General features: G+C 41.3%; 1 protein-coding gene across 1 annotated transcript in view; it reads left to right on the plus strand.

Annotated features, from left to right (window-relative positions):
• Positions 1-2,737: 2,737 nt before the first annotated feature.
• Positions 2,738-22,228, plus strand: part of LOC126383269 (uncharacterized) — a 35,078-nt gene continuing 15,587 nt past the window's right edge. The window contains exons 1-9 of the mRNA XM_050033778.1: positions 2,738-2,886; positions 4,959-6,161; positions 10,146-10,327; positions 10,462-10,633; positions 12,393-12,443; positions 12,786-12,898; positions 17,817-18,366; positions 21,116-21,319; positions 21,400-21,561. Of these exons, the coding sequence (XP_049889735.1) occupies positions 5,034-6,161; positions 10,146-10,327; positions 10,462-10,633; positions 12,393-12,443; positions 12,786-12,898; positions 17,817-18,366; positions 21,116-21,319; positions 21,400-21,561 (2,562 nt within the window). The 5' untranslated portion in view covers positions 2,738-2,886; positions 4,959-5,033. The remainder of the gene's footprint in view (positions 2,887-4,958; positions 6,162-10,145; positions 10,328-10,461; positions 10,634-12,392; positions 12,444-12,785; positions 12,899-17,816; positions 18,367-21,115; positions 21,320-21,399; positions 21,562-22,228) is intronic.

Consider the following 22,228-nt stretch of genomic DNA (forward strand, 5'->3'; position numbering starts at 1 on the left):
GTGTGTGTGTGTGTGTGTGTGGGTGGGTGTGTGTGTGTGTGTGTGTGTTGGGGGGTGGGGGGGTGGGGTCACTACAGATGTCCTTGCCTTGAGCTTTCTCTACATGAAAAGCAGTGCTGCTCACTCGTTGGCACAGAGTGACGTCACATTATGGGGCAGGAGTGAATCCTAGAGTCACACACAGAGGGTTCAGTTTTAAAGGTTCAGTGTGTATGATTCAGCGGGATATATAATATAATAAGTATGTTTTCTTTAGTGTAGAATCACCTGAAAATAAGAATTGTTTTTGATGTTTTTGCTACCTGAGAATAAGCTGATTATATCTACATAGGGAGCAGGTCCTCGTCCACGGAGTCCACCATATTGCACCGTCATGTTCCTACAGTAGCCTGGAACAGACAAACAAACACTGGCTTTAGAAAGGGCCATTTGCATTTTCATGTTTTTCCTTATTTTTTTGAGCAGTGTTGAAAACGGCTTTATTCAGTGCTTTTACCAGTTTGAATCACAGGGACCATTTATTTTGGAGAGTTGGAGACCTCTGCATATAATTCGGCTCCTAGTAAAAACTTCCTGAACATCTGGATCTTAAATTATCAGAGTAAAAGATAAGCACACATCAGCAGGTGCTGGGCTAGACGAGCCGACAGCTTAGGAGAAACACTGATTTGCGATGAGGAACTGCTTTATTCAGTGTTTTTACCGGTTTAAATCACTGTGTTCGTTTGCTGTGGAGAGGAAGAGACCTCTGCGGATAATTAAGCTCTCGGTAAAAAGAGCCTGGTCTCACTCTGAAGTCATCGAAATTTGGCGCTTGGGCAGTGACTTAGCAGTGGCATCCTTTAACACCGGCATGATACACAGCTGGTTGCCATGATAGTATAAAGGCGCCGGGCGGTGTCAGTGGGAAATGTGATGGGACAAGGACGAAAGTTAAGACGGTGAAAGTCTGACTGGAGCAGGCAGAAGGGGTGGTGGATGGATCCAACAAACACCAACTTTCACCCGAGGAGCCTGTAAGCTTCTAAAACCAAACCGTGTGCCTTTTTCCTAAACCCAACCACGTGTGTTTGTTGGTAAAGGAAAAAAACGTCAATTCGTGCTGTTGTATCGACGTAGTGCGTTTATTTTGAAAGAGACTGGATGTAAACGGTAAATTTCCTGTGAAAACAGAAGTGTATTTTGAAAGAAGACAATGCATGTAACAGGCAGAACTTGACACGGTGTCCCGGAACGTCAACAACCAACGCACCCAGGGTACCTTGCACGTCGTATATGGACAAGAAAAGTCCATGACCAAACGTCAATATGTGACGAGGTCAGAGCGAAGTGAGAATGTGTTGGTAAATGGTAAACGGTAAAAAGTGCTGGGCTAGACGAGCTGACAGCGTAGGAGAAACACAAACTTTTGATATGAAAGTGCTTTATTCAGCGTTTTTACATGTTTAAATCACCAGGTCTGATTGTTTTGGAGAGTAGGAGATCTCTGCAGATAATTCAGCTTCCAGTAAAAACCTCCTGAACATCTGGACCAGAAGTAAGGTGAGCATACATTTTCAAGTGCTGGACTAGCGTCCCTACTGCGACATGCCAAACAGCATTGGAGAAACATTGATTTGTCATGTAAAACTGCTTTATTCAGCATTTCTACCGCTTTAAATCACCAGGTCTGTTTGTTTTGAAGTGGAAGAGACTTCTGTGGATAATTTGGCTCCTGGTAAAAACCTTCTAACCGATGAACACTGAAGGAAGTTCAGCTGGTTGCAATCTGGAATCCTCAGCTCCAAAAGACATTAAATCCCTCTAAACTTTACGCAGTGCTCCTTTAATGAAGAGACGACATGCAGTTATTGCTGAAGGTGATGTTGCAGTATAAGATAGACTGGATATTGGCAGGTTATATTGAAATAACCAACTGTACTTTGCTACATGGAAAGAATAGAATATCTCAAAATGATGTATTTTATTAATTTAGCTGCTAATTTCTTCTGTTACATGTGACTGAAGAAACAGTGAAAAGATACAAGAGCATGGGTGTTAGTTGATGTTCACAGGGTTAGCCAGGTTTGGAAACATTAAATGCAGCAGAGGAAATGTAAGTGAGAAACAGAGAGACGGTGACTGGGATGGAGAGAGAGCGAGGTGGCGATGAACCGTCTCAGTGAGAAGCACAGGAGCTTGCTGCCCTCTAGTGCCAAACACTCCCCGCTCCCTCTGTGGCAACACCACAATATGACACAGCTGAGAAGAGGATGAATTATTCATAAATGACGGGATGATAAAGCAGTATTTCACAGATCTTAGATAGGAGATGTAATTGATATCACAGGGCTGATATCAAACACATGCTTGTCTCTAAAAATAAGTGTAATCTTGTGGACAAGCCAGTGTTTCTGATGCTTCAAAGTGATATCAATGATACTTTAAAGTATTAATAGACAATGCTCGGCTTGTATCTGTACACAGAGGCAGTATTAATTAGTGGATTAATACCACAAGCAGCCTAAGTGGTCATCCAGGCTCTTTTAAAACACCCGTTGTGGGTCACATGCATCATTTTCAGGTCAGCTCACCACCTCCTCTCTGCAGTTTTATGAATGTCAACAGCTCCAGCCTCTCTCTCTGGTTCTCTCCCACAGATTAACCTAATGGTGCCAGTCAGCACCAGCACAGGGGTGGTTCAGGTTTAATGTTTAAGCTTTTACTCGCCCCTCCACACACACATTGGCCAATCGCCCTGCGTGAGCGGAACTGTGAGTCACCTGAGAGACTGAAGAGGGTGAGTGGAGTGGGCCTGGTGGCCATTTTACAGTAGTTCCTGTCTCCTTACAAACAGCCGCTCAAAGTCCATCTGCATGACCAGAGAGACGAGCTGGGGTCAAATGGGTAAGAGGAGTTTTGAGATATATATTTTTTTATCGTCTCAAAAACAAATATGCTCTGCGTTGTGAGTGTGTTCCCACTTTGTGACAGTTCCATGACTCTTGCTGTGTATTAAGAGCTTGTGCGGCAGCTTGCTGTGAGTCACAGCTCAGCTTTAACTCCTCTGTTATTAGAGGAGCCTGAGCTGTACTGCAGTCATGTTGTGGTCTCTCTCTGAGTTGTTCCACTGTAGCAGAGAGTGGCGTATTTCTGATGCCAGCCCACACACTTTGAGCAGTGTATTTAAAGGACTATTCCAGTCTGTTGGCATTGTTGGGCCACAAATCACACTGTGATACTGTAACATCACCGTTAGTTAGAGTAAATCCTTTCTTCTACCATTCCTTCATTTCTATTCAGTATGAAATTTGATTATCAGACTTTTGCTTGAGCTGTGTAATCCATAACAATAAACATTAAATGATAACTATGTTGTTTTTTTCAACCTGGACCCTATTTCCCCATGGTTTTATGTCTATATAATTAATAGGAACAACGTTTTTTTAAATTGGTCCAGTACTGAGTCAGAGTCTTGCAGACGGCAGTGGTGAGGCAGACTGCAATGTAACCACTTGGGGCATGTTTACATCGTCTTTATGTCCACGAAAAGTGCTTGTTTTTGCCCTGACAGGCTCAGATCATTGTTTTAGGTTTCTGACAGTTCATGGAGAGCAACCCTACAGAGATAGACCTTTTAGTTTTACCAGAAAAAGCCCTTAAATCTCCATCACCAATTCTACCAGACCCCATTTAAATAAACACTAATTTTAGCATGTATAGTGCCAGCATATTTAAGTGTGATATTTACATCTAACTGGGTAAATTAAAGGTTAACTGTAACCAAACCAGAGATGGTAATTGTTGAGACAGCTAAAAGACGGACAAAGACAGCTTCTGTATGCTTTATTTTGTCTCTGTTGACTTTGAATGAAGTGTCATTAATGATGATAAAATTGCTGTTTATTTAAATGGAGTCTGGTGGGTTTAGCGATATCAATTGTGGGACTGTTTCTGGTTAAACAAGAAGGATCTTACTCTTTAAGAAAAAGGTCTATCTCTGTAGGGATCCTTTCCATAAATTGTCAGACACTTGAAATAATAATCTGAACATGTCAGTGGCAAAAACAAACACTCTTAGTGGATGTAAATTGGAGATGCGGACATGCCCTGAATGGTGTGTACATCTCAACATGTGATCAGTGTCTGGATATGTTATCTGGATAATGACATCAAGTCAATGGGTCTTTGAATTAGTCTGTATGCATTTAATTTTCGTAATCCAGATAACATATCCAAACACAGATTAACAACAGGTGTAAATAAGGTATGACGAAACCACATATAGTTATCACCTAGCTCTGCAGTTTCCCTCATCATTACAGAACTTTTTTAGTATCTTTCAGTTCATTGTTTTGGTTTTTCAGGCCAAACTGTCACTGTTCTGGGTCACTGTCACGACTCTCACCAGGCAATCTGCAGCTCAAGAGCCAGATATGTCACTCAAGAGTTGGTGGAAACCAAAATGGGACAAAAAGTAGAGAGAATATTGTACTTGTTTTCTCAAGGTGGACACAAACAAGACTTTAAATAAACGGTAATGTTGCTCCATATCTGCTGGGTGTGTAAGTAGCCAGCTGGTTGCTGACAAGTTTGTTTTATCACCTTAAACACAGATTTGGTCCTTCAAGATTAAATCTTCAGAGAGGACACCGTTTCCATTATTTCATATCGTCTTTATCTTAGATATGACAATAGAATCATAGTTTTACAATCATGTCTCTTTTATATTTAATTTTTTATACATCTGAGAGGTTTATGGAAGGTGATATAAAGTTTAAAGTTCATAACAACTGGCACATTCACAATCATTTTGATTTGAATCAAATGAGAGATGCTGGAGTACTGATAAAATCATAACATGCGAGCTGCTGAGGCTCAGGTGTGTAAATTATACATTTTACAGCATGTAATTATGGCACATATGCTTTCATACTTATTATACATAACTAATAATTTATCTTTTTTGCCCCCCACAGTTTCTCCCTCTCCATGCCTCATAAGGACTGCGTGATTACTTCTTTCTCAATGAATCACCAAAATCAGCCCGCAGCATGAAAAGCTGGAGCAGGAAATTCAAGAGACAAGAGGCTGACAGTGTGGTCGGGTCCTCCTCTAGCAAGAGGAACTCCATTAGTGATCCACCAGTGCCTGTGTGGGTTACTCACACACCCACACCAGATAACATCACAGATGATGGTGATACTAACTCCACAGGCCGCACATCCAGCACTCCGCCGTACGCAGAGAAGGATGACAATAAAGGGAGCCTGAAGGACAGACTGAAGTCCTTCATCCCTCAGTCATGGGGGGGCCTCATCCATAAATGGGCAAAGGAAAGTGACAGTTTTAATGACTCTGAGGCCAGCACCAGTAGGATCCAGATCCTTCCTAATGGGACCAGGGTGAGCCCTCCTGTAACTCCCCTGCCAGAGCGCAGGAACTGGGGCGACTCACTTGGCCACTCCAGCCAGAACTCCCAGAAGCCTTTGTTAAGGGATGATGATCTGTTCGATGTGGTCCCACGAGAGGAGTCTATCCTGACCAGCATCCACCCTGCAGAGTACTACGCCGAGAAGCTGGAGGTCTACAACCTGAAGTACTCTTATTTGAAATCCTGGCCAGGGTTGCTGAGACTTCTTGCAGGACTCCAGCTGCTATTCGGGGGCATGGTCTTTGCTTGTGTCATCGCTTACATCCAGAAAGACAGCGAGTGGTCCAACAGCTACGGACTCTATAATGGCGTGTACAACAATGGGCTAGGCCTGTCTGGGTACAGCTACAGAGGCCCCATGACTCCCTTTGTACTGGCAGTAGCTGGAATCTCCTGGATTATAACCCTCGCTCTCTTAGTGATGGGAATGACGATGTACTATCGCACCATCCTCCTCGACGCCCCCTGGTGGCCTCTGACGGAGGCCTTCATCAACGTGGCGCTGTTCCTGCTCTACATGGCAGCGGGGATCGTCTACCTGAACGACTTGAGCCGTGGAGGGCTGTGCTACACGACAATAGGCATTAACCCCATCATGGCCAATCTGTGTCGGGTCGATGGGGGCCAGATGGCAGGAACGGCTTTCATCTTCATCAACATGACGATGTATCTGGGAAGCTTCCTGGTGTGTCTGAAGATGTGGAGGCATGAGGCGGCACGTAGGGAGAGGGAGTACTTTGAGAACCAGGTACAGGTCATTAATTCTACAGAGATTTTAGATGGAGGACAAGTTTGTCGCTTCTAGATTTAAAGTGGGAGGAGAGTCATTGTCATAAAAAGAGCAGAGTTGCTGGATACGGGAAATGTTCCTCGTGAAGTCAGTGCAGAAGTATTAAGTTATTGCACTATATAGGGCCAATACAAAAGGTGTCAGTTCCCCTTTCAAGTGCAGTCTTGTGCATGGGAGGTCATTAAGTTTTTGGCCAACAAGGAACTGAACTTATCTGTTTGCAACTAATCAACGTAAATGTAAGCATCCTTCCCTGTTCCCTCCCCAGTTAACAATGCAGACATACTGTTTTACAACACCTGCGGATTTACAGCACCCGGTCTGCCAGTGTTATGTCGAAGATTGTTTCCCCGTCAATGCACTTCCCCCTACCAGAATCAGAACCAAACCTTTTCCTTCACTGAACCACAGAGCGGGGCACCACACATTTTACCAGGAGGGACGTTCAACAGGCTGACACTAAAACAATTCATTTAAAAGATTTGTTTGTTCATTTTCACCCATCATTACAGACAACACAGCTGCTGGTACTGCGGAAGCCAGATCATATAAATATTTGAAGATGTTTTATTCACCACTTAGTACAGATTCCAATGTAGAAGGTCTCCCATTTTTCTGAATTGTGCATGCCAGGTCTGAACAAACAAGTTTGAACGTCAGCCAAAGCAACAACAAATTTGAAGTGACACATAAAGTTGAAGCATCCGAACAGTCTTGGGAAATAACTGTGAGTAATTGATAATCACAAGTTTTTATTTTATTCTAATAAATGGAAAAATATGATCGGAAACTAGTTTATTTTTTGGGACTGTGAACTTCAAAATTCAAACTGTGAACTACGGCGTGAACTCCGAGCCAGCTTTTGTGAGGTGTGACCGTCCACAGCACTGTTAAAGTGTTCACAGCTTTTGTTCTCAGTGTCCGTAAATATTTAGCCCATGCTTTATCCCCCTTCTTGTGTTTTACTCTGTCTATGCTGATCTGTCACATTCTCTCCTGAGGCTTTCCAAATGACGTTTGGGCATCACTCTCCCCTTGTTTTTACCATCTTTTGATGTCATTTAAAATATATATGACATATCAAACACCCCATTTATTGTTGACAACAGAAAGGGATACTATTACTGGTTGCAAATGAGCCAACAACAGCTCCGAAACAACAGTGGCAGATCAAATCCAATGAAATTTAAAGTCAGTCAAGATAATCCGCAGTGACCATGCCATTTGTTGGTATTGATATGTCAGCTTTTTCTGCTGGCAGTCGACCAGGATTCGCCCCAAAGCTGTAAACTGTGTTTTTCTTTACTTTATAGACCATGCAGTCCTCTCTGTGTAAATGTGCCAGAAATAGATAAGTTAAAGGTGAAGCAGGCATTATTTTTTATGCTTCCACATGTACGATGCTTTTCCGATGCATATAAAATTATTTGCCACTGGGCTGAGGCCGACATAGCACTAAAAAAGAGTCAATGATATTGATAGTAATATTGAGTTATGACAAAGTCGCTCTTGCCTGTATCTTTGGTATCGACAGTGAGAAGTTTACTTTTGAATCGACAGCATAAGACATAGTCCTACACATAAACACTGCTCTATAAACTATAATGGTATAACAACATCAATGCCTCTATGTTAAAGGGACAGTTCACCCAAAGTAAAAAGTACATTTGTTTTCCTCTTACCTGTAGTGCTATTTATCAGTCCAGATTGTTTTGGTGTGAGTTGCTGAGTGTTGGAGATATCGGCTGTAGAGATGTCTGCCTTCTCTTCAATATAATGGAACTAGATGGCACTCAGCTTGTGGTGCTCAACAGCAATGTCTTTTTCCAAAAATCATGACCTGATTACTCAAGATAATCCACAGACCTTGTTGTGAGCAGTTTCATGTAGGAACTATTTTCTCTCTATAGAATTACACCCGCCAACTGTATCTATGCGCAGAAGGAAGCGCATCTACTCATGAATGAGAGGCTTGTGTTTGTGACAGTGCAAGTTTTAAACACTGAAAGCGTCCTCCTCCAGGTTTTTGGTGGCTAAGGCATGACCAGCCTTACTCTGCCTTACCGTGCCTCTGTTTGGCTCACCCTGACATTCTTACCCTGAACCTGACCAACCTCACTCCTGCTGCCTAAACCTAACCAACCCAACCAACGAGGGCAAGGAGTGCTAGTGAATCAGAGTGAGAGAAGTGTGGGTCATACCTTTGCCATTTGGGGAAAAAATATCTGTCCTCCTTGGCTGAGCTGTAACATTAGCTTGCTCAGATGAGCTAATAGTATTGAAGGCTGGGGTATAATTTGGTGGAAAGAAAAATAGTTCCTACATGTAACTGCTCACAACAAGGTCTGTGGATTATCTTGAGTAACCGGGTCATGATTTCTGGAAAGAAATGTCTGCTGTTGAGTTTTTCAAATATAGTTTTTTGGCACTTTGAGCACCACAAGCTGAGTGCCATCTAGATCCATTATATTGGAGAGAAGGCAGACATCTCTACAGCTGATATCTCCAACACTCAGCAACTCACACCAAAACAATCTAGATTGATAAATAGTACTACAGGTAAGAGGACAAATATGTAGTTTGGATTTGGGGTGATCTGTCCCTTTAAAGCTGTGTAATCTGCGCAGTGTAAGGTTGACAGGATGAGCTTGCTAGCAGATCTGTTAGGCTGTACGGAACTTAGCTGAATGCTAACATCAGTATTAGGGATGCATTATAATACCAGCGTCATTGATATTGGCTGGTATTGGCTTCAAAAGAATCTGCCAGCATGCTTTTTCTTATTTGCACAATGACTGAATATTACATACATTGAAAAGTATTGTATTTCATGTCTCCATCTGCTGGTGGGCCGTCACGATAAGAGTATACATGCATAATATGATGTTAATTCCACTACAGAAGAGACTTGATGATCACTAAACTTGAGTGGGGGAAAAAAATGGATATATCGATATCAGTATCGGTTATCGGCCATTGGATATTGGCAAAAAATCCAACATTGTGCATTGCTAATCAGTATGCTTATGTGCTCACAATTAGTGTGTTTACATGGACATGTATATCCTGTTTACGAGACCTGTTCCAGTTATGATTGTATTTGGGATATGGTGTTAACGGGAAGCTCCAAAAACCCAATTATGAACGGGTTATTCATGTCCATGTAAATGCACTCTATGACTATACTAACATATGATGTAAAGCTGCTGATGTTTACTTTGTTTGCCATCTTTGTTTAGCGTGTTAGCATGCTATTGAGATATTTCAGTCAGGAACAACAGACCAACCAACACATTGCCCAAGAGCATGGCTAAAAACAAATAGGCCTATGTGCACTGTGTGATGGTTGGCATTGGAATTTGATCCAATTACTCCAACATACCCATTGAGCAATCCAGTAAACACCCAATAGTTCTTTTAAAGTATTAGAGTAGACAGCCTGTTTATTGTTGTGCCAAGTTAATTTCTCGTAGTGTAAATCAACACAGATGGCCGAGATATAGTACTCACACTACATGTGTACATTCCCTTCAAGCTTATTACTGTTTGCAAATAGAGTCCACTTTATCGAGCATCACAGCCACCACCTACGGGTGAGAAACAGCGTGGTCAGCCAATATATTTGATGTCCAATAAGAAAGGGTGAGAGGCCAGGAGTGAACATAATAATTCCATCTCCCAGCTGAGGGAATGCAGCTTCAGAGGCTTAGCCTGTTGAAGCAAAAGAATGGGGCAGTTTTTTCCCCTGGCTGTACTTTTTTTTTTAAAATTGGGATTTCTCTGACACATAGCTTAACCTAAATTTAGCTCCAAGGCCTCTTAGAGAGTTTCTTGTGATGATGACACAGGCCTGCATGGTGGGGTATATTCATTACATAATTTCATTTGCTGGTTCATATTTCATTAATAATCCTTTTTGTCTTTTACCTTCACCCCCAGGAGGAGTTTCACCAGTCCATCCCACTGACTCCTCAAAAACCAAAGCGCATATCATTCAAGGATGAAATGGATAAGTCTCCGAGCAAAGACTGTATTAATCAAACTGTGGTACATAAGAACCCAGTCAGTCTGAACAGAGCCGCAGAATACACCCCCAAAGTACACATCATCGCAGACTACATCATGTGAGTGAACGTGCATGTTACCGGATTGTGTAAATATTCGGACTCCTTTTTGCAAAACATTTTTCTACCTGTATGAGTCATACTGTTTATACTGGATGTCATGACACCTCTTAATCTTCCCTTAAACCTTATAGAAAGTATCCAGAGATCAGCAGTGTGGAAGAAAGGGAAAAGTACAAAGCAGTTTTCAATGACCAGTATCAGGAGTACAAGGACCTCCACAAAGACATCAGCACCACCCTCGATAAGTTCAGAGAGCTGGATGTCATGATGGCACGACTGCTCAGAGATGGAAAAAGCCAAGAGGTGAGACGCATGTACAGTAATCTTTATTTAACCATTTTCATTAACTAGGTGGGACCAAGTCATTGTTTTGCAAGTCACAAGTAAGTCTCAAGTTTTCACACTCAAGTCCCAAGTCTTTTGCTGGACACATTTTCCCCACTAATACAACATGCTAATGTTATTAGCCCAAACCTATGGCATTTTACATTGTATAAATTAGCCTAGCAGCTAGCGGACTTTTCCTCTACTCATATGAAGCCAGGAACAACACTAACATTTAACAAAGGTAACGTTACAAAATTCAGCTCCATTACAACTCACAAGGTTCACCGACAAAACAACTGTCTTATACTAAACACATTTTCCAAACAAATGTTAACGTTATTAGCACAAGCCTATGACATTTTACATTGTATAAATTAGCCAAGCGACAAGCGGAGATTTCCTCTGCTCATATCAAGTCAGGATAAATCACACACAAGACTTAAAATGCTATTTTGAGGAGGCTTTATTGTCTTAACAATTTATTATTTCTTATCTGTGAAATTAAATTAAATAAAAGCTTTGTTTCCACTGAGGGAAATGGTTTCAGCTTACAAAATAGACAGGAGGTCTGTGTCGCCGTGACGTGTAGTTACATTTCTGGGGAGGTGCACGTCAGGCTACGGAGCAGGGTACGTACGTAGGTGCGGCGTCGATTCGATGCAGAAGTATGAATAGCGCTTTACACTTTGAGTTTCGAGTCCTAAATTGGTCATGATGTTCCCAACAGATTGTTATATTGACCTTACAAGACGTATGGATGCTTTTTTAAATTTGTATTTATTTGTTAAAACAAGTTCATTTTAAAAGTGATTTAGCTATGCATCAGTTCACTATGCTAATATTCAGTGTGCTCTCATACCTGAACTACTGAATAGATTGATTCCCACTGACTTCCAAAATGTCTTCAATGACTAGACATGTCCCATACGTCACTAGCGTATAATGCTACACATACTAGCATATTAGGCTACATTGTTAATAAGAGAAGTCATCGCCTACTTCGGGACATGAACACCTTTCTCTTGGATGAAAGTCCTGTGTATGTTTGCTACTGTAATAATTACTACCGCCACTAGAGGGCACTGTCTGACAATAAACATAAATATCTGCCGTAATAATAAGCTGTTGGTTGTTTTTTGTTAAGCGCAGGCTGAAATACAAGCCTCAACTTACTGCAACGTTGCAACGTCACATGTTGTACAAAGTTAGGTATAATCTTTTCCAATGAGCGCTCAGTGACATAACATTAGTTCCTCATGGTTCTCTCCTCTTGACTGGATTCTGTCAGTTCGGTGAAAACAAACTGGATCACCTGAGGAATTAAGTGTCGACTGGCTAGAAATGAAGAGCATTAACCTTAGATGATTCAGGAAATGAACCGATTTCTGTCACACTTTTTAAATAACATACCTTTAATCTTTGGGCTTGGGGGAACTTTCAAGTATTTTCAAGTCAAAAGACTCAAGTCCAAGTCCAAGTCCAAGGCCAAGTCTTTGTTGATTTTGTAAAGTCGAATCTAAAGTAATCTAATTTGTCAGTCATGTGACTTAGGTCTACTCCTCTGGTCTAAACCCCTGTCTTTGATTGGCCAGGATTTAATCTGAGTTGTAAAGGTTATAATAAGGCCTCCTTATTGTACAGACATAGTATATATATTTATTTAACATAATGTTGTATGAGTGTTACATGTCATATTACTAACCATTTGGTCATCATTCTCTGTCATTTCTTTTAGGATCAGCAGAGGATTCAAAGCATTTTGAAGAAGTATCAGCAGAAAAAGAGAGTAAGTTCATTAAAAACTGAATCCCTCATGTTTCCCATCTGTTCACTCCAAAACAACTGAAATATAATTTGGTAATTATAACATTTAGAATTGCTGCTGCTGTGTCAACACCCAGGTAATATTAGCTTTTCTCCAATGAAGCTCTCCACTGATGCAAATAATATTTCCTCCACCATGAAACTGAGTGTTGGAAATTCTCATTTAACGCAGCTACATTACAGAATGACTCAGGCAAGACGGCAGTGAGCAGAGGAAAAGAGACAGAGAAGTAAAGAGACAGATTAAGGTAATGGAGGGTGCAGCCATTAATCAATAGATTATTTTATGTGTGTGTTTTCACAGGACCCTGGATTCCTGGAGAAAAAGGAACGCTGTGATTATCTGAAAGCTAAATTAAGCCACATCAAAAACAGAATCCGCACTTTTGACCTGGAAACCATGGAAAAGGGTCGGACATGAAGAAGAACAGGAAGAAATATCTGCAGCACCTGAGGCTCAGTTGTTAGAAGGAAATGTTGGTATTGTACGTTTCTGCAAACCATGAATACGTTACATTTGTACCTTTCAGATCAGAGAAAGTGAGGTAATATGTAAGCTGACTTTGTCATTGGGAGGTTGGGATGGTGGATGGCGTTATGCCTAAGCCAGACGCCTGCCAACTTGCAGACCACTGTTTGAGACCAACAAACAACAACATCGGTTGTCTTTTCTTCCGTCATTGCTCTGTTTTCAGCAGCTTTTTCCTAATTACAACTAATTAGCGAGGATAGTTGCACAAAATGCCATTGTTGTTTACAGAGACATTGCTGCTTTTCCAGCGGGGATCGTGTCGTCAAAACTGGATATTTTAAGCCAAAACATTATCTTTACCTAAACATTTTGTCCCTAAACCTAACCACACATAAACCACAGTGTTGTCAAAAGTTTCCATAGTTGGCAGAAATGAACAACACCAACATTTTTTCTGGAACCCAATGAGCGGACAAAACAAATAACCTCATTGTCACTGATTCTTTGTGTCTTTTTTCATGTTTTGTTGCATCAGTATATTGATATTATATTTTGAATGCAAAGCATGTTTTTCACTCTGGATGGGCTGAATAGTTTATTGGATATTTTTTGTACTGTACAGAAATCAAGATAAAGCTGGTTTATAACACAATTTTAACACCTGAGATAAAACTTCTAAGGGCTAAATGGTACCACTCCTTTTGTGCAGCTTTTATTACACCATTTTGCATTTTCGTATTATATTCCTGTCATTTATGTCAATGCAGAGGAACAATATGTTGATTCAGTGTATGTTTTAAATTGGCATTCTGCCAGTGACTGCAATTTTTATAATAAAAAAATCTGTGAAATTTTGTATCATAAAGGTTGTTTTTTGCGTGCTGTTTCTTATTTGCACTTGCATTGTGTTGAGAGTTGGTTTAAATTACTACCAGTGAGGGCTAGTTTGTTTTGTTCTTGCCACCTAACTGTTAAAAGGGTGTTATCCATGATTTCATTTCAGTTTCTGCTGCTCTGTATTACAATTTACCCTGTGTTAGGAGGTTCCCTGCCCCTCCCCTAGAATATTTAGTATAGTAAGTACTATTTTGGCTACAGTTTGATGAGCAACTTAATCATCTCCTGGACTTTGTTTTGGTTACCGAAATCCCTGAGGCTGAATCCAAATGTCCGCCCTCGTGGACTTCAGTCACACATAGACGTATTAACTGTCATCGCATAAAGTCTGCAAGGGTGGAGACTGTAAGCGGCTGATAGACAGCCCTTGAGACTGATTTACTTGTTGCCCTGGAAACGTTAAACTATCGCTGCTGTCACATTCATATATATGTCATATAAGTTGATGAACAATGCTCACTCATCTGACCCTGCAGATAACAAAATATAAATGCCATGTGTGGCCTTTTTGTGACTCAATAAAAATGTATGAATATATCTCTATAAAATAGGTTATACGCCTATTTTTGCCTGTTTCACTGCACAGCCTGATGGGCCGCAATAATAAAATGCATTTTCACTCCCTCTACAGCTTATTCTTATTCATATCTCTGTATCATGATGTGATTGAATATTTTTTCTGACCTACACAATTCAAGTAATATTATGATAGACCTAATTATCAATAACTATTTTACACATTAATGAGTTTTGTTTCTTCTTGCGGCAACTGACACAAAACCACAACTTCAGGTTCGTATTGCAATGAATTGTGGGTTATTGAGTCAACCTGGTCTCACATTTCGAAATCGTCTAAATTCGGTGCTTTGGCAGTGACTTGCGGCATCAGACACTGACGATAAAAGCTGTCCTTTAACGTCGACAACAACCAACACACCCAGGGTACCTTTCACGTCATCTGGACGTGGACGATCCATGACCAAACCTAATATGTGACGAGGTCGGAGTGAGAATGTGTTGGTCTGCTTACGTGTGCACCCATACGGACTCTTGAGAAGTCTGCAGAAAGTCCACTTGAGGCCCCTTGTGGATTTGGACAGCCCTAAGCACTCTCAGACTTCCCGGGAACGCATGCAAAAGCTGCGAATCTGCAAGTGTGGTGAAGTCCAGATATTTGGATTTAGCCTAAATGTATGTAAATGCAGGAAATGGGATTCAATCCTATTTTTTTTCTGGGGGTGGAGCCCAAAACCCCTGATTTATTGTGCCCCCCTCACTTCTCAAACCAAAGTTACGCCCCTGAATGCTTTTGCAATTTTTTTGCCTAATTATTTTAAATAGTATTTTGTCTGTTGATCTACAAACTAATTAATCGAATAATTGTATTGCTCCACTGTATAACCACATGTAGCTGTAATAATAATAATGAGAACATAAACTTTACATGCAGTGAGTCTTTAAAGTTTAATTCACACGGAGCCTATAAAGGATCCATGAGAGGACACGTGGAAGCCTCCGGGTCAGCGGGTGAACTGTGAGACACACAGCCGCTCCGTAGGTTTCACTTACCGGCTCTCTGTGGAGACAAAGTGTCCGTAAGGGGAAATGAGGCGGTTTACGACCGTCGGTGAGTATAAAGAGGACAAGAGGACACTGTGCTCACAGAGAGGAGGCTCACAGGCGGTATGGTGGACGGGTGCAAAGTTGAGGAGCTGTTTTCAGTTCAGGTGAGTTGTGTTTTCTCCAAAGTGATCATTCAAGTTTTTAAAAGGCTCCAGTTAATATTTCCTGTGGTATTTGATCGATTATCTGATGTGTTGATTGTTTGAGGAAGACTTTCAGGCATTATGATGAAGGTTTAAAGCCTTTGTAAATGACCAAAGTATTCAGATCTCACTTATTGTGAAATGGACAGAAGCTTAATATTAAGTCATCAGTTTGTTTTGCTGTGTTTGTGTGGACCAAAGATCAGACAGAGCAAAGTCACATCAGGACACAATTGAGAAGTTATTTCTGTTTTGTTTTTCTTACTCTCTGAGAGCCAAACTGAACCATGCAATTGATCAAAAGCCCCAAACAGCTCTGTCACACCTGACTGGGCTTATTTTGTAGCTTCCCCTCTTCTTCTCTCTGTGAGCTGACACCCAGCAGGTGCACACAGGTAACATACAGTGGGTGCTACACAGGGAAGGAACACGTCTGTGGGTCTCTCCTGCAGTAAACAGCACGCATGGCCGCCCCCGGCTCGCCTCTTATCTGCTGTCTGTCTGAATTATTGAAGCCTGTTGGGTTGAGTTGCTCTGCAGTGATGAAGCATGGGTCAGCGATACCGGGGAGAGGGTTCAGGGCTGGGCTGAGGTGAATGGAGGGCAGAGAGGTGCATGCTGGGCAACAAAAAGTGCTTTAAAGAGGTGCTGTTATGACCAAGAAACAGGCATTTGAAGTATTTTATTTTCTACATTCACCTTTTAAATTTTAAGACTCAACTTGAACTTACTCATCAAGGCATCAGAGAATTGAGACAACACAAGGAAAGACTATTTTCCACCTTCAAAGCTGCTGCTAAATGTGTAATTTTGTGCTGCTGAAACATGTATAAGCATGGGCGGATTATGAGACAGTGGGCCCCTGGGTGCAAATTTGCAAAAGGCCCCACCACCTCGTCTACATCGGAGCGAGACACAGACTTTGTAGTGGTGTTGCTTCCTTTCTTGTAGTCGATATGTGTCCTTTCTGGTCATTTTTGTGTTTATTTTTTGTCTCTTTGAGGTCAGGTTATTTTGTGTGTGTGTTTTTTTCATTGTGTCTTTTTGGGTCATTTTGTGTCTTGTGTGTGTCTTTGAGGCAATTTTGTGTTTCTATGTGGTTATTTTGGGTCTCTTTGTGGTCATTTTGTGTATTTATAGGTTGTTTTTTTGTCCCTTTGAGGTCATGTTGTTTCTTTCCCATTTGCTTTGTGTGTCTTTGGGGTAATTTTGTGTTTCTCTGAGGTTATTTTATGGTCTAGATGTGTCTTTTAGGTCATTTTGTGTATTTGATTGTTTTGTGTGTCTCTGAGGCAGTTTCGTGTTTTTCTGAGGTTATCTTTGAGGTCAGTTTGTGTCTGTCCAATGGTTTTTTGTGTCTCTTTGAGGTCATTATGTATATTTCTTGGTTGTTTGTTTTGTCTCTTTGAGGGCATTTTGTTTTTTCCCCTTTAATTTGTGTGTCTTCAAGGCAATTTTGTGTTTCTCAGAGGTTATTTTGGGTCTTTTTGTGGTCATTTTGTGTATTTTTTTTTGGTTGTTTTTTTTGTCTTTTTTAGGTCATGTTGTTTCTTTTCCATTTGCTTTGTGTGTCTTTGAGGTAATTTCATGTTTCTCTTAGGTTATTCTGGGTATCTTTGAGGTCAGTTTGTGTGTTTTTGCGGTCATTTGGTTTCTGTCTGAGGTTTTTTGTCTCTTTAAGGTCATTGTGTGTCTTTTTGGGGTTGTTTCTCGTCTCTTTGAGGTCAGTTTGTGTCTTTTCTTAATGTTTTGTGCCTCTTTGTGGTTGTTTTGCCTCCTTTTTGTAGCTTAACAGTTCCTTTGTGTCTTTGTGGTGATTTTAAGTCTTCTCCTAAGGCCTACACTTTGAATCCAGTTCAACTTAACCAGGATATCTTTTCGTTATCCGGCTTCACTAAACCTATCATTGGCCATATGGATAACCAGTATCATAAAGCTAAGGATATCGACAAGTTCAGTCAGCTCTGGGTTTTCCTGTCCAGCGACAAGTGTGTTCATTTGAAAGAGGCAGGGTTTTTAATTACAAATGACATCATCAGAACCACAAATGAAGCCACCTAATTTGTACTATATGAGATGAAACGGTGACAATAGACATCTGCAGGAATGTCCTGTTTTAGAGACAGCAGAAAGATTATGAATTAATTAATCTAATCATATTTTCCTCTTCCAGGTGGAATTGCAGTAACATCGTCTGAACCATGTATGAGCCTCGGTACTACGATAGCCCCCCTGTGTACAGCCCACCTTACAGCACTAACTCCCACAGCTTCTATCCCCCGAGGAGCGTCCACTCCCCCCAGAGCCAGTATGTCCCCTACACCTACAATGTCCCTCCAGACTCCTACTACGTTGAAGAGAAGCCTCAACACTTCTACCGCTGGTTTTCTCCTCCTGGCTTTGTGAAAACCTTCCAAGGAGCCACAGCACTCATGTGTTTCCTCATCTTTGCCTGCGTGGCGTCGACCTTGGTGTGGGATATGAATGGATTTGGGTATGGGGGCTACGGTGTTGGGGCCACAGGGGCTGTCGCAGGTGTGGAGTCGGGGTATTATGGAGGCAGCTATGGCTACGGTGGCTCCTACATGACGCCGCAGTCTGCCAAGGCGGCGATGATTTCAATGGCGGCCATTAACTTCCTGGTCTCACTGGGCTTCCTGGTGGGGAGTTTCTCGCGGTCACGGATCATGAGGGGATGCAGGTTCTACCTCACTGTGTTCATTTGTGATATCATCTTAGCTGTTCTTCAGGTGAGTCTCGCCAAAATGGTAAATGTGTCAGTCAGTTAATAATTCCCAACAACAACATGTAGCAGTCAGGTGAGGGGTATGTAAATATCCAGCAAATACAAAGACGTGCTTGGAGTCGTATTTCTGGCCATCTGATGAACGTAAATGCAATAATCACTCAACTTTTAGCTCTTTTTTGGTCTCCACCAGCTCCTAAGGGAAATATTTGGCTTCTCAGTTACTTAATGCTTCACTCTGTTAACCAGGGGCCTGTATCACGAAGCAGGATTAATGTCTTAGCGAGGTAACTTCAGGGTTAACCCTGGGTTTTCGGTCTCACGAAGCCGGTTCAGTTCTTATTGGGGGAGATCACCATGGTAACTTTGAACGGCTATCCTGCTCCGGAGCAGGGTAAGTTCAGGGTTGAATCTGATCCTATAAAAAGCACCACCCACTGGCCAATCAGCTGTTTGGAAAAAAAATGACTCCACTGACAGAAATGCAGCCCAGTCATGACGGGAAGTTTAATTAATTTGATTGATCGTGATTTGAAAGTTTATTTTGAACATTAAAAAAGAAAAGAAAGCAACAACAACAGACAATGAAAAGACTGTTCAAAAAGGAGTGGAAAGAAGTTGAAATGTCATCCCACCCCTTCATAAGAAAGAAACTGATCATTTGCGGACACTTAATAGCACCATTAATTAGTGCCAACGTTTTTTGTTGTTGGAGGAAATGATCCCTGTTAAAGATAATGGACCTAATTGACAGCTTTGCTGCTGGAAATGTGGAAAGTAGCCTATCATGTCTACACTTCATGGTGTTTGAGGGATTTTCCTTTTTGTTTTTTAAAGAGGAAGACTAGGTATATTTTTGCGCAGCTGTTAATTTCTAACACAGCTCAATATCAGGATGATTTTATTCAGACTATCAATTTGGTGTTGATATGATTTAATTGTGGCGTCAGCTTTAAGCTTTATTGTAGCATATATAACGTTATGACAAAGAAGACCAATTTATCAGACGCAATGATGTTAGACGATAATTGTAATACACGCAATTCATCTGCGCAGCATTGATTTCATGGGATTCAAGGGTGTGATCAGTGTCAGATGTACAGGTACAGGTACTGTAGCTACTTGAACCAGTGATGAGTAATTTAACCTACACATCATTTTATTTGCTACCTTGTTTTGTCTTGATTTTTCCCTCTCTCCTCCTCTATTTCTTCTTTCCTCACCCGTTTTTTTTTCTTCTCTATTATGTGATTTCATTGATGTTTTGACAGGGGAATTTCTTTGATAAGCTTTTAGTGGCTTCTAACCTCTCCGGCACTTTTCTTTTTTTAATCTTGTAAATGTTATACTGTCTGTTTTTAACATTATGTGCAAATAAACTAATCTAAACTAAAACTAAACATTATTCATCCCGTTATGCGTTGCCACGCATGTTTCCTCCTCCTGCAGCTGCCACGGTGTTGGCCTTTTCTGTAATGTTGCTTTTCTCCTCCTCATATTTTAGTAGAATTAATCTCTGATCCTCACGAGAAATACCTTTTTTTCCCTCACATACGGCGCTCTGTGAGGACGCTCAGTGACGCTCAGTGACGCTGCGCTTCTCTCATGATTGTGATTGGTCCGCTGCGTGCGCGTTCACGGCTCTTGATAAAGCAACCCTGGGTTGAGTTACTGAGTTGATATCCAGCGTCGTGATACCGATTATCCTGATTGCCATTGTTAGGGTTAGTCAACCCAGGATAGGTCTGGGTAACCCAGGAAAGGTTGATCTCGCTTCGTGATACAGGCCCCAGCTGTTTGTTAACTGTGTCTGTCTGCTGTTTAATGCTGAGAAGGTTGTGTACAGTAGGTTTATAGGAGCTTTTTTGCAGACAGTTGCTTGTTGTCTGGAAACAAAGTTGATTAAAAACAGTGAGAACAATAAAGTTACAGACCGGAAAATCAAAACAATGAGCTGAAAGATGCTAAATAGCTCCCTATAGCTGAGGGGAACTACAGATTAAGGTAATAGTTCTCTGTGGGTTCATCACTACAAGCGACCCCTTTCGTTTTTGACCTGTTGTTTATGTATGGAAATGGATTGAGTAGCACAGATTTTAGGGACAGTTCACCCCAAAATGAGAAAAGTGAGTAGCTGAGTGTTGGAGATATCAACTGTAGAGATGTCTGCCTTCTCTCAGATAGGAAAGAACTAGATGGCACTCGGCTTGTGGTGCTCAAAGCGCAAACAAAAAAAAAAATACATCTGAAAAACTCAACAGCAATGTCTCCTTCCAGAAATCATGACCCGGTTACTCAAGATAATCCACAGACCTTGTTGTGAGCAGTTTCATGTAGGAACTATTTTCTTTCTACCCAATTACATCCACCAACTGTATCACTGCGCAGGAGGAAGCATGCATCTACTGCTAGCTCACCTAGCTTCACTGAGCTAAGCCTCTCGTCCATGAGTAGATGCACGCTTCCTTCTGCACACTAACACAGTTGGCGGGTGTAGTTTGGTAGAAAGAAAATAGTTCCTACATGAATCTGCTCACAACAAGGTCTGTGGATTATCTTGAGTAACCAGGTCATGATTTCTGGAAAGAGACAGTCTGGTGAAGTGGGGCGTGAACTTGTATGTCATATGTGTTACAGTAATGTCATGAGAATACTCTTCATATGTTGCATTGGTGGCATCATTAAAAAAATAATAGAATACATTTACTGTAAATCATTATTGTGATTGAACGTTCTTCTCTTTTGACTTCAAGGGCATCATCGACATCATCTTTGTGATCGGGGTGAACCCGATGTCTCAGAGCTCACAGAGCATGCTGTACAATCCCATGCTGATGATGTGTCAGAACATCCAGGGCAATCCGAGCCTCAGTGGCAGCGCTGGGGCTGGTTTTCCTGGAGGGTTCCCCATGTACAATCAGTACCTGTACCACTACTGCTACATGGACCCAGAGGAGGTTAGTGGCATTATTCTATTTTAGTAATAGTTTCTTCTGTTTTTTTCTATCCTGATCTATGATGTACTGTCTTTCCTCAGGCGGTTGCGTTAGTTTTGGGTCTGATGGTGGTGTTGGCCCTGTCTCTGTCTGCCTACTACGCCTACAAGACCCGCAGCAAGATTTGGCGCCACGGCAAAGCCAACATCTACTGGGACGAGCCGCTGGTCAGGTCGTCAGAGAGCCAGGATGTACAGGACTGGGTGAGTAATGTTTTGATTTATTCCTCGAGGATTAATGGGGATTGTGTTTGTGTAATCTAAATCAGTACTTGTTACGGTAACTCCACAAAAGATGTGTGGTTTACGTCTGTTTCTATTCTTCTCCAGCCAGATAACAAAACAAAAGCTTACACTCATGTTTGTTCTTTTTATGTTACCTGCAAGTTTAAAGTTCAGAGCCCATTTATTTACACATCATCAAGTCTCTCATTTGTCGCTAGTGACCATTTGGTTTCACTAACTCTCATGATGCTGTTGACTCAGAGAACACGTCTGTTTATCTTTGGCACACCCAGGTTTCACTCTGACTGATCATTAACCAGACGAGTGATAACAGCTGCACAGAAACCAAATAAAAATGTGCGTCAAGCAACATTATATGATTTCCTGTGAATGGAAACAAGTCAGGAGACGCTTTCAAAGTAATTCAGCTCACGGTGAAGCGTGAGGTTTCAAGTTTCAGGTTGTTTGAGCAGATATTATGAGTCATGTGTTTCCTGCACACAGTTATGATCACTCAGCTTTTATGGATGGATATTAACTATTTGAAACCAGTCAAAGTAACTCACTGTGGTCTTTATTATGATAATAATCTTTATTTATAGAGCACTTTTAAAAGGGGCTTCACAAGGCAGCAAAATAAAACTGA

Source organism: Epinephelus moara, chromosome 21 (assembly GCF_006386435.1).
Source record: "Epinephelus moara isolate mb chromosome 21, YSFRI_EMoa_1.0, whole genome shotgun sequence".
Classification (NCBI taxonomy): domain Eukaryota; kingdom Metazoa; phylum Chordata; class Actinopteri; order Perciformes; family Serranidae; genus Epinephelus; species Epinephelus moara.